The 12,650-nt window shown below is 39.4% G+C and overlaps 1 protein-coding gene across 1 annotated transcript in view; it reads left to right on the top strand.

The window, feature by feature from the left end:
* Positions 1–12,650, top strand: part of LOC136850621 (uncharacterized) — a 58,370-nt gene that overhangs the window by 33,401 nt on the left and 12,319 nt on the right. Inside the window, exon 4 of the mRNA XM_067124316.1 lies at positions 3,249–3,396. Within this exon, the coding sequence (XP_066980417.1) occupies positions 3,249–3,396 (148 nt within the window). The remainder of the gene's footprint in view (positions 1–3,248; positions 3,397–12,650) is intronic.

Raw genomic sequence — 12,650 nt, 5'->3', positions numbered from 1 at the left:
GTTCACACCTTTTTCCTTTATGCATGTGTATGTGTACACACATTTCATTTAGGTAAACGGCGTACTTACTTCTCTCTCTCTCTCTCTCTCTCTCTCTCTCTCTCTCTCTCTCTCTCTCTCTCTCTCTCTCTCCTTCAACAAGTAAATGACTGGAAAAGGCAAATCAAGTAAGACTAGTGTGGTTTGTATTGCCATATGGACATGAATAATTGTATGACAGTGAAACAATCTAAAAGATGTTATCACTCTAAAAATAAAGATTTAAGAAGAATATTAGCAGTCAGATGCCAGGATAGCGCTACAGTGATACCTTTAGGGAAATTACTAAGGTTCCATATGTAGATGCTGTAATGATGAAAAGGCAATGAAGATGGCTTGGACATGTCCTTCACACAACCCAGATACATGAATTGTCAGTTGGACTACTGTCAACACCAGATGAACTGGGAGACCCTGACTTGCTTGGATGAGAATTATGAGAAGGGAAGTTGGAGATGAGTGAAGATTTTGGGGAGATAAAGCTCAGAAGTGATGGCTGTTTGGAATAGAATTTAGTGCTCTACTGGAGACAAATACTCTAAGTAGTGATATTGAAAATGATAGGCCAAATAGACTTCCTGCCTGCTTGAGGATGTAATATATCAATTTCTGGTTGACTCACCCCAGTCTTTGAATTTTAGGATATAATGCACTATATTATTACTTTCTCCCAGGGAGCTGAAATATGGCATTGTCACTAAGACTATATTTCTTGGAACTGCGATCTCCAGACAGTTCAGTCATGACTGCTGATGAGAAAATAATAGCTCTGAGAGAGTAGAGTGACTAACAGTGTGCAAATTGGATGGAATATATATTAATTGTGCTGGATAACTAAAAAAAAAAAAAAGCATGAATACCAGTACAAATACAGTGCGTCCTTGACTTACGGTGGGGAATCCATTCCAGCGCCCGCCATAAGTTGGTTTTTCACCATTAACGACGCTTATGGCACCGTAAATTGTTTTATGGTGCCGTAACTTGATGTTGCATCAAGATACAGTGCTATAAGTGCTGTTAACGGTACTTATGATGCCATAACTTGATGCAACATCAAGTTACAACACTGAAAAAGTGCTGTAAGATTGAATCGTCGTAAGTCGAGGATGCACTAATGATGTTAAAGAAACGCAGTAAGATGCTCCTCTACTTACAAACTTTCAGAGATATGAACAACTGTGATTGTAAAGTAAAATTTGTTCGGAGCGCTCCATCTGCCACCTGTAGGTTCAAGTTTTTTATTGCGCACCCAACACCGAACAGCGCCATAGCTGACACCAATACACCAGTACGCGGTCCCAGACTCCTGAGTCTATGCAAGTTGTAAGATGTGATCTCTTGTGCTCTGAGTAATTCTTGTGAATTTATCTTGAAATATCTAGCCCACCCTTTATCTGTCATGGCCAATGGCAGGCATAAAACAAGTGAAGATAGTGGTAGTGGTAAAAAGTGGCAAGCTATCGCAATGGAAATAAAAGTGGCAATTATGAAGAATTAGAAAGGCAAAGTCACATGAGTCAGCAGGACTAGTTTACGCAATCGAACGTCTGCTATCCCCTGTAGACAGGAAAGGGGGGTCAGAGATGGGGAGGCCAGGAAAGTGGGTTGAGGGGGGATGAGGAGGGGAAGGGAGAGGGAGGGACAGGATGGGGATAAAGAATGTTCAAATGCATAGTTTGGTGATGCTTGGCGACACCATGTAAGTCAAGAGTAAACGCCTTAACTAAAACCATATGACAATGCACTATATTACCAAAAATTAGCAGGAGGGGTCTTGTACACTGTGTCAAAGTACCATTTCGATCAAATAATTAATTTGAAAGATATTTGAGAAAAACAATGACTTGCAGTCCCTGAAATGGATAGTAGTATTGTGTGTTAGTATAAAAAAATGAATAGTACATAAGCAGCCATGCGGAAGGTAACTTGTTTGTAAGTAGAGGAGTGTCTGTACAGGATATTAAAATAAGCAAGACCATTAGGGAAATGGAACAAGGAAACAAATAACTATGATAAATGAAGGTGACGAGTACAGTAACAGCGTCCAGACAATTCGGTACTGGGTAATTTGGTACCGAACAATCGGTACCAAACAATTTGGTGACTGACAATTCAGTACTAGGACAATTTGGTACTGGACAATTCGGTACCAGACAATTCAGTAAGAAAGCTTTTAACTAAGCTACTCATTTGAATAGAGAATATAGAATTCAGGCCAAAGGCTAAACGGTGAGACCTGCCTCGTTATTCATCGCTGAAAGGGAAATTGATAGTAAGAAGGTTTAAAAGGTGAAACAGAAGGAAAACCTCGCAGCTGCACTAGATAACAATTTTTAGAGGGTGGAAAGTCAGATGAAAGAAAAGAATATGAACAGAGTTACAGTAAAAGGAACGAGAGAGGTTGTAGCTAGGGGCCGAAGGGGCGCTGCAAAGACCCTTAAGTAATGAGATATGAAGCAATTATTTTAAGTCAAGTGATGGTGACCCATTCGTTTGTATATTTTTGGCTTATTTTAAAGTATAGCATTGTTACTATGGTCAACTATTTTTTTTACCTGAATTTTAGTATCAGTTATCAGACCTTGAGGTATAGAAAGGCCACTTGCAGTTTTGTAAATTTGGAAAAGTGAAGAAATCAGTCAATAACAAAAACTAAGTTTACCATAAACATAAAGATAATGCTGGTGGTTCAAAAATATACTGGCGTTGTGAAAATCGCTCGTGCAAAGCTCGACTTCGTACTGATGAACATTTTGAAATACTGCAAGTTTTAAGATATTTTTGTTTTAGTATTGTGTTCAATAATAAATGCAAAAATTCATTTCATCAATATATATTATTTTGTTAAACATGAATTTTAATAGTAGTTTAAATTTTTTAAGCATTATAAATTGTCTTCTTTTTTACAACTGATAATTAAGCAATATATATGCATTGTGTGTTTGTGTTTATCTTTTTAGTAATAGTAGTACTGAATTGTCCAGTAACGAATTGTCTGGTACCAAACTGACCTAGTACTGAATTGTCCAGCACCGAATTGTCCGTTCGGTACTGAATTGTCGTAGTGCCACAATTAACATAAGCAGCTGAACTTAGTTGTGTACATTAATTTATGGGGGTTAGGATTTCATTTAGTATTATAATAAAAGATAAAAAAAGTTTGTGCTATTTTGATGTAACCATTTCTTATGTAATAACTGTTTCAACAGGTTTCTGTTGTGGTTATCTGATTTACCTCTGTAAGAATCTTAATGTGTATATCCCGCAAGTTAGTCAACGTGTCTGGCTGCTGTTACTTTTACCACCATTGTACTTGCTTACACTTCTACGACATCTCAACAAGTTGGCTGTTTTCAGGTAAGGCTCTGTTACTCTTAGAAATTTGTGCTGGTGCTGGGTCAACAGTGACTTGATTGTATGATCAGACTTTCAGTAATTTCAGAAACTGGATAAAAAAGTACCAGTAATTTATTAGCAACATGTGTACACATAGTGTATTGTATTTCTTTCAACACCTTGGACATTTGTTCATATGCAATAAAATATACAAACCCTCAGTCTTTATATAGGAATTACCTTCAGTGCAGCTGGAACCGGCCATTAAACTTTTAACAAGGCGGTATGGTAGTTAACTACCGAACGAACCGGTGGGAGACCCACCTGCCCACTTGGTAGAGTGTCACTTTACCTTCGGCTGTACTATGGTGAGGTTGTGCTGCTCTGCTGCCCTCTACCCTGCTGCCGTTGTTTTCCCTATGTTTACTACTGTGAACATTGCTTCCATTCCCGGTGGGATTGTGCCTTTTTGTGTTGATCCTTGTGTCTGTGTTTGTGTTTTTGCTATGGATAGGCTAACCCAAGTCATCTGAGCTGTCTGAGTGGAAGATGGTGCCAATGAGAAAATGCCCTGGTACTACTAATAGGTTTGCAGCCATTGCCGTTTGGCCCTTGATATTGACCCTCATACTCTTTGCACATCGCAGGGGATATGAATGTAATCCTGATTCTGTGGGTGAGGAGTGCCATGATTGGACTCCAGAGCAATGGGCGAAGTATTCATTGAGGAGGAAGTATCAGAAGAAACCTCCCAAGTCATCATCTGAGGGTACCATGCCCCCGATGACTCCCTTGGTGTCTAACCCATCAGATACTTTCCTCCCACAAGCGACACTTCTCCACTTTGCTACTTCTTTGGGCGAAGTTTCCCCATCGTTGTCTTCGCTCATTTTGTTTGGTGGAGGTTGTTGTTGGGGGACTGGAAGCCAGGATGACCTCCCTTTGGTGGCCTCCATACATTCAGGAGGGAGGAATCCCCCTCAGTGCACTAACCCCCCCCCCAGACTCGACTTTGTTTCCAGGTGTGGAGGAGGAGGAACTCCAGAAGACCTGGAAGTCCCATGGCCTCCAAGGAGTTCCTTAATGCAGGGCATCCTTAGTCACGTGCGAGCTGCTTACACCCCTGTGCTCACTCCAGTGACTCACTCTGCCACGACAATCACCACTTTGACTGCCACAGCGACTACGAATTATCTGATGCCCCTTAGTATATCTATGCATCCGACTGTAATGACCCCAGCAGTGTTCCACAAGTCTCACACCCCTGCTGTGTCCACATGGTGCCCGTCCCTGCTCCCTGGGAATCTGTGCCAGTCATCATTCAGCCTCAGGGGGCAGATCCTCCATGCCCTTTTGAAGAAGAAGAAGAAGAAGAAGTTCAATAAGAGATCCAGGAAGGTTTCATCATCATCTTCATCGTTATCTTTGTCTGTTGCTGCCTCCTCCCCTCTCCCTTCCAAAGCCCACAAGCAGAGGAAGAGGGACGTCACTTCTCCCACCCGTAAGAACGCCCTTACTGGGTCTTCCGTGGAACCTTCATGTACCACGGGAGTTTCAAGTACATGGGCCTCCAAGGAGGCGAGCGTATCTCAAGGTACTTGGGTTTTTATGAAACCTCGAGTTACCTCAACCAGCAACACAGAGTCATCTCCACTTTCTGGTTCAGGCACATGAGAGAAGATGAGGTCCAAGCAAGCAGGTGCTTCCCCTCCCTCTGCTGCTACTCGCCTGAGTATGTGGCCAGGGTCCATGAAGGTGTGACTGACTTGAAGATCCACTCACCTGGAGTAGTGTCGAGGAGGTCCCCTTACAGTCATCTCCCCGCCAGCAGGCTTCAGCCTTGGAGACGATTGGAGTACATTGAGAGGATGGGGCAAGCTCATGCCCAAAAATACGTGACCTCTTTCCCGGTCAGCCCCTGTTCGTGTATGCATGAGTGGGCTCGCTCACCTGCTGAGAGGCTTTGAGTACATTTGCGTGAGCCTCTGCCCTTCGGGACAGCCCCTCTCTGCATATGGACGAAAGGAGGAACTCTCTTAGACCCGTGAAGTCATCACCATCGTGGGTTGGTGATTGCTCTTGGCCTGCTTCTCCTGTCGGGACCATAGGTTCTGACAGGACAGGTAAGGGTACTTGCTCCCTCTCTCCCGTCCCCTCAACTTCCTGTGGGTATACATGTACTGGGAACCGCGAGGTGGGCAGGAGGGCTAGTGACCTGGACTCCGTATCCCGTCACAGTCCTACTACAAGGACTTGCGAGGTGGGCAGGGTTCTCGGACCTACCGGCTCATATGCCCAAGTGGTTGAGCAGGGAGCTGGGGGTTCTGGTGAGGTTCTCCCACCTGCAGGGAGAGTGTTGCGAGAGGACTGTGGCTTGGAAGGACTCGAGGATCGTATGCCCCAGGAGGCAGGTTCTCTTGAGATACAGAGGACTTTTTCAGAGATCATCTTGTTTATTCATTTTGACACAATGATCTCGAGGAAGGGACCTTGGCTGTGTCTGCTGACCGCCCTTCCAGCCTCGAAGGTTACTGGGCTTCTAAGAAGGAACCTATAGAGCCTCTCTAGGCTTGTCTTGGTCCTCGCTTGCTGAAGGTGTACCAGTGGCCCCCCCCCCCCTCCCTTTGCGATTCCGGATTTGCGGCTTCTTCTATTCGCAGATTTCTCTGTGGAACATATATACACATTATTGTTGGAAAATTTGCCTATTCATGGTATTTTTCATAGAGAAATATTCACAAATTACTGTATTTTCATATTTTTGTTATTAAATGCACTTTACTTTATGTGATAAAACTTAAAATATTTAGGTATAAATATTTTTAGAGGGTTTTTTGTGTTTTGAACTATCAAAATAGGCAGTTATAAGCATTTTTAGAGGGGTTTTAAGTATTCACAGATTTGAGCTATTCATGGGGGCTAGTGGTACACATCCCCCATGAATACTGGGGGTCGACTGTACTGGATCAAGTGAATACGCTTCTCTGGGAAGGAGAGTTCCCTCCAATCCAATCGCTCGGCCAAGCTACTTCCTCCGCCTCTGCCTCGCCAGAAGAAATATTACACACCCTCGACGGAGCCTCTGCTGACGAAACACGTTGACCTGGATTTGGTTTGCCTAGCTCCAGGCCTCTTGCTGCAGGGTCTTAGGGCGGAAGACGTAGTCCTCACGCAACAAGAAGCAGCAAGCCTGGAAGCCACTGCCATGGCAGCCTTCCAGGCAGTCTCCTGGCTGGACATGTGGTCCCTCACAGTGTCCAAGGTTGCGGCTTCTGGGGGGTCCATCAACCCCTCAGGGGACTCAACCTTCGGGAGGCTGTGCCAATCTGGTGGTAGGGCTATCACGTACCTAGCCAACCAGACAAGTCACCAAGCACGTCAGCCCAGAGTCGGCTTTGGCTCTATGAAACGGACCGTTGCTGGGTTCTGCCTCTCTCTTTCCCTGAGAAGAGGTAGATGCTGCAGTGGATAAGCGTGGCGTTGAGGATAACAGCTGGCTTGTCCACCAGGTAGTGACGAAGTGTGTTGCTACAGCCCAATGTTCGGGTCTGGCTAGCAGTTCCTCAGGCCCTAAGAAGTCCCAGGCTTCGAAGGGCACTCGAGGAACAACCCAGTCCTCTTCTACCCCTGCCAAGAAAGGTGTGCAGTCACACCCTTTTCGTCCACCTTTCCAGCCCAGTAGAGGGAAGGGAGGCAAGGGAAAGAAGATGGGAGGAAAACGCTAGGGTCGGCATTCCCCCCCTCAAGCTGCCGTCGTTTTGGGGATTTTGCCCGTTGAGCCATTGGGCAACATGGCAGCGATATGGCTCAGAGACCTTGTTAGTAGATGTCCTTCAGGAGGGCTATCTGTCTCCCTTTGAGTCTCATCCACCCCTCACTGACTCTCCAGTCTGCTTCTGCTATCATGTACTTGGTTCGCTGAAGGATCTTGCTCGCCGGGAGGAGATTGCAGCGATGCTGAGCAAACGTGCTGTAGAAGTTGTGAAAGATCGGTCCCTGGGCTTTACAGCTGAATCTTTCTCAGGAGAAAGAATCATGGGGGTGGCAGCCAGTCATCTATTGCTCTCCCCTGAACCCATTCATTCGCCAGACTAGGTTCAAGATGGAAGCGGCTCGTTCAGTGCTCGCTTCCATCAGGGACAATGACCTCATGCTGAAGGTGGACTTGAAGGATGTGTATTTCCGAATATCCATCCATCAGTATTCCCGCAAGTACCCTCACTGTCCTTGAGGGAGCGGTGTTCCAGTTCAGGGCACTTTGTTTCGGGCTCTTGACTGCTTGCCAGGTGTTCGCCCGAATGTTCACCCTTGTGTCAGCTTGGGTCCATTCGTGCGGGATATGTCTGTTGAGGTATCTTGATGATTGGCTAGTCATAGCAAAGTCTCATCTGCAGTTGCTGCAGGACAGGGATCACCTTATATATATATATATATATATATATATATATATATATATATATATATATATATATATATATATATATATATGTGTGTGTGTGTGTGTGTGTGTGTGTGTATATATGTATATATATATATATATATATATATATATATATATATATATATATATATATATATATATATATATATATATATATATATATATATATATATGTATGTGTATATATATGAATGTGTATGTGTAAATATATATGTATATGTATGTGTGTATATATATATATGTCTGTGTGTATATATATGAATGTGTATGTGTAAATATATATGTATATGTATGTGTGTGTATGTATGTATATATATATATATATATATATATATATATATATATATATATATATATATATATATATATATATATATATATATATATATATATATATATATATATATATATATATATATATATATATATATATATATATATATATATATATATATATATATATATATATATATATATATATATATATATATATATATATATATAAAAATATATATATATATATATATATATATATATATATATATACATATGTATACATATGTATATATGTATATGTGCTGTATGTGTTTTTGTACATTATATATATATATATATATATATATATATATATATATATATATATATATATATATATATGTGTGTGTGTGTGTGTGTGTGTGTGTGTGTGTGTGTGTGTGTGTGTGTGTGTACACACACACATTCACACACTTGTAAAAATTAATTTTAAGCAGTCTGTATTATTCCTTGGTATACAAACCAAAGCCATTTATATGGAGGGTTTTCATCATGCATGCATGATCTGGGTAATCTGTGACAGAGACAGTGGTTATGAGCGGGGCAACATCCCCTCTACCCATGCATTCCAGTTAACTTTTTCCTTTAGCCTCAGTGACAAAGCAGGGTGGCTGAGGTAGCTACATCAGCCAATCCTTCCCACTCATGTCATTTCGCTCTCCTACTCCTCTATTAGCAACACCACAAATATTAAATAAGATTACTTCATTGAACACCTTGAAATTTTTTACTTCAGAGAACGTCTCTCCATTTGCATCTTTTATTCTGAGATACACTTCCCTCTCGATGTGGGACCACCTTGACGTGGTGGGAGGGGTCTTGAACCCCAGGAATTTGTTCCCGGGTTTGAGTCCAAGAGTCCCATATACCATTTTATATATCTTGTTGGATTAATTTTTGTGGAATTTTCCACTTTAGCTAAAATTTATTGGACCTGATAAATAGGAAAAGATATAGCTGGGAATGGGTTTAATCCAAAGCTAAATAGTGAGAACTGTGGTAGGACCATCAACTGCCCGATAATGTTCAGATCTGAGAGTTATCACATTGATAACTCAAAGGCAGAACTTTTCTCTAGGGCTGGACCACGGATTCCAGGGGGGTCTGGTTTTGGGGATAGGACTCTTGGCATTCTATCCAGTTTGCCCATAATATGATTAGGGTGGGGATGATTGTATTTATATAATACTTTCAGTCCTAGCAAGCGTGTTTGGCTTACACTTGGGCCACTCTAATCATGCTGTGCCATTCCCTGTGGGTTAGGGTAGGGGTGGACATTTGGGAGTCGGTTCTCACTTGTGCCATTGGTAGAAGAATAAACTCCATGAAAGGCTGATGATATCTTTTTAAGGTTTTCAGGTTTATTTATTATTTTTTTTATTTTTTTATACTTAAATCTTTGTGAATAGTAGTTGTAAGGGTTCAAGTACCCCTGGACCCTTTGATGATACTGGCTCGGCACAGTTAACGACCGCTGAAACTACCTCTGACATCCTTTGTCTAGAAAAATCTAAAATAAATCTTAATGTAATTATGCTGGAACCACATGCTCCAGTACAGAGCAAGCCAAAAAAAAAGTAAATATTGTCTTGGCCCAACCTTGACTCACTTCAATTCAGTCTTTGGGAGTGGCAGTTGGTCAAGGTTTCTAGCCTTAGAAACTGACCAAGATATATCAGCACTCAAGTTGGAAAATTATTTATTGAGCAGACACTCTACGACTGAAAGGTAGTTTAGACAGATAAAAGAAAAGACATGCCTTATAGAAGCCACAACAAAAAGTCAGCCTGAAAATTATTTATCAATAAAAAATATAGATAACATAAATATAAAAATGAAAAAAACATGATACTATGAACAGTATTCAGGGTACCATTGTACTTCCTGAGAATAATAATGAGCCAGCTGAAAAGAAAATATTATTAGACTCACTTAAAAAGAGATACCCAAAAGCACAGGATTGTGAACTATATGATCTGCCAAGTAAACAGATTAATAAACAAATATTAAAAATCACAAAAATAAAATTTTGATAGTCAAGATCTACCTCAGAAAACAAAAATTTTAGGCCCAACCAGAGAAGTAAGACCATACGTCCCAAAGCCGCCACAGTGTAAAAATTGTAGTGAATATGGACATGTGAAAAAATATTGTTGAAATGAACCTGTGTGCGCGTATTGTGGATCAGAAGAACATGCCACACAATGGAAGTGTAGCAAACCAAAATGTATAAACTGTGGGCAAGACCATCATACAAGATCCAAAGAATGTATGTACTATTTATACAATACAGAGTTAAAAATATTACAAGGAAGAACTGGAATGTCTGAAAAAGAAGCTAAATTAGAATTGAATGTGAGAGGAATTCAAGATCTATCTAAGAAACATATATATTCTTCAATAACAAGAATGAGTAATGAAACAAAAATGCATACGAATAGAAATAACGGAGCACAGAAAAGTAAATCTCAAGAAGAAATTAATGCTTTAGAAATAAAAACTAAAATGGTAAAGAATAAAGAAACAGGTACAAATGGGATGGATGATATTTTATCCCATTCATTTGAAATATTAATGGAAATAGGAACACCAGAGGATGCTACTACAGAAGTAAGAGGAGAGGGTCATGATGGACTGGAAATTAAAGATAAAAAAAGGCCTTTGGAGAGAACACCACCCAAAATGAAGAAACCAACTATTATTAGAGAAACATCAATCAAACCAAAGATAAATGATATAAAGAAAGAACAAAAACAAAAGCAAGCTAAGAATATACCTTTATCTCCTAAAATAATAGTAAAACCTATGGGTACAGGTATCCAAAACACTGAAGAAGTGAAAGAGAACCAAACCATAGATAATGATTATGTCAAGGGAGAAGAGATTACTCCATCTCCAGTAATTGGTACAAGAACAAATGAAAAGAGAAATATACATGATAATACATGTGGATGTAATGATTGTTTCATTAAATTATGCAGTAATAACAAAAGCATAACTAAAGATGGTTTAACAAACATTATAAGAAATTTTATGAAACACAGAAAAAAAGAAACCACGGATCCGAGTACCCACAAAAAAGGTTGCATGTGCACTGAGCACTTAGCATATTATAAAGAAAAAGAAATGAATGTTGTTAATAAATTATTAGAAAAAATCCAAGTTGAAAATACATAAAAAGACAGTAAAACTTGACCGCTATAACATAATATTTTCAATGTTATATTATACAGTGGAACGTAAATGGTTGCAGACCAGATTACACCTAAGAGAAATACAAAGATTGCTAAAAGAATATGAACCAGTGATGTTATGTTTACAACATGTCAACAAAACAGTATCAACAATAGGTAAATATACCTTAGTATCGACATCTAGAGAGGAAGAGGGAAATTTGGGTACTGCCATATATGTACATGAAGTATGTTATGACAGAGTACCTGTAAACTTTACTGATCTGCAAATATCGAGTATTAGAATATAAATAAAAAATTATAATTATGTATTTTATAATATATACAACCAACCTAATAAAAATTACGACTTTGACAAACTTAAAGAATTACTTAATAATGCCAAGGAACCTGCATTAATAGTAGGTGATTTTAATGCTCACAACCCAATTTGGGACTGTGATTGTACAGACTCAGATGGATCAGGAAGTAAAATAGAAGAATTCATAGATTCATATGACATGTGCTGTATAAATGATAATGAAATCAGTACATATTTTTCTAAAACACACGGAACATTTTCCCTCAATCGACTCTTAAGTACAACAAACATAGTACAGTAGACAGATTGGATTGGAATACAGTTGATGACTTGCATACAAGTGATGATTTCCCAATATTAATTTCATTATTACAAAATAATCCAACCAAGCATGTCCTTCAATAGAACATTTATTAAGCAGATTGGGAGAAATATGAAATGCACACTAGAAATATCCCACCATTTGAATATTTAAAAGACCATAATGAAACCAATAAATTTCTTGTTGATTTAATTAAAAATGCTGCCGATAAAGCAATACCAAAATCAAAATCTCATCCAACAAAACACAAAGTCCCATGGTGGTCTGAAAAACTAACAGAATTAATAACAATAAAAGACCAGATTGGAAGACGATTAGATAATTTGAATAGAAAGTTCAGTAAAATAAACAAAACATTACCGATATTAGAAGGAACTTTACAAAAACTGACTATATTATTATTAGAAATTGATACATTAAAACCTCTATATAACAGAACATCTGCAAAACTTAAAAGAGAAGTAATTCAATGAAGAATCATTTTGTGGAGGGAATATGACAAAAAATATGGAAAAAATTCAAGAAAATAAATGGTACCCATGTTAAACCACCTAGCCGTGCCATAATAAAAAGTGGGAAAAGAATACTTGATCCAAAAGAAATAAGCAATGTAATAGGAGAAAATTTAGCAAAAGTAAGGAGTGACAAAAATTTAGATGAGCATTTTTGCACAAAGGTAGTACAGTCATCCCTTGTTAAGAC

This window comes from Macrobrachium rosenbergii, chromosome 22 (genome assembly GCF_040412425.1).
Source record: "Macrobrachium rosenbergii isolate ZJJX-2024 chromosome 22, ASM4041242v1, whole genome shotgun sequence".
Lineage (NCBI taxonomy): Eukaryota > Metazoa > Arthropoda > Malacostraca > Decapoda > Palaemonidae > Macrobrachium > Macrobrachium rosenbergii.
This window is presented reverse-complemented; position numbering and strand designations above follow the sequence as displayed.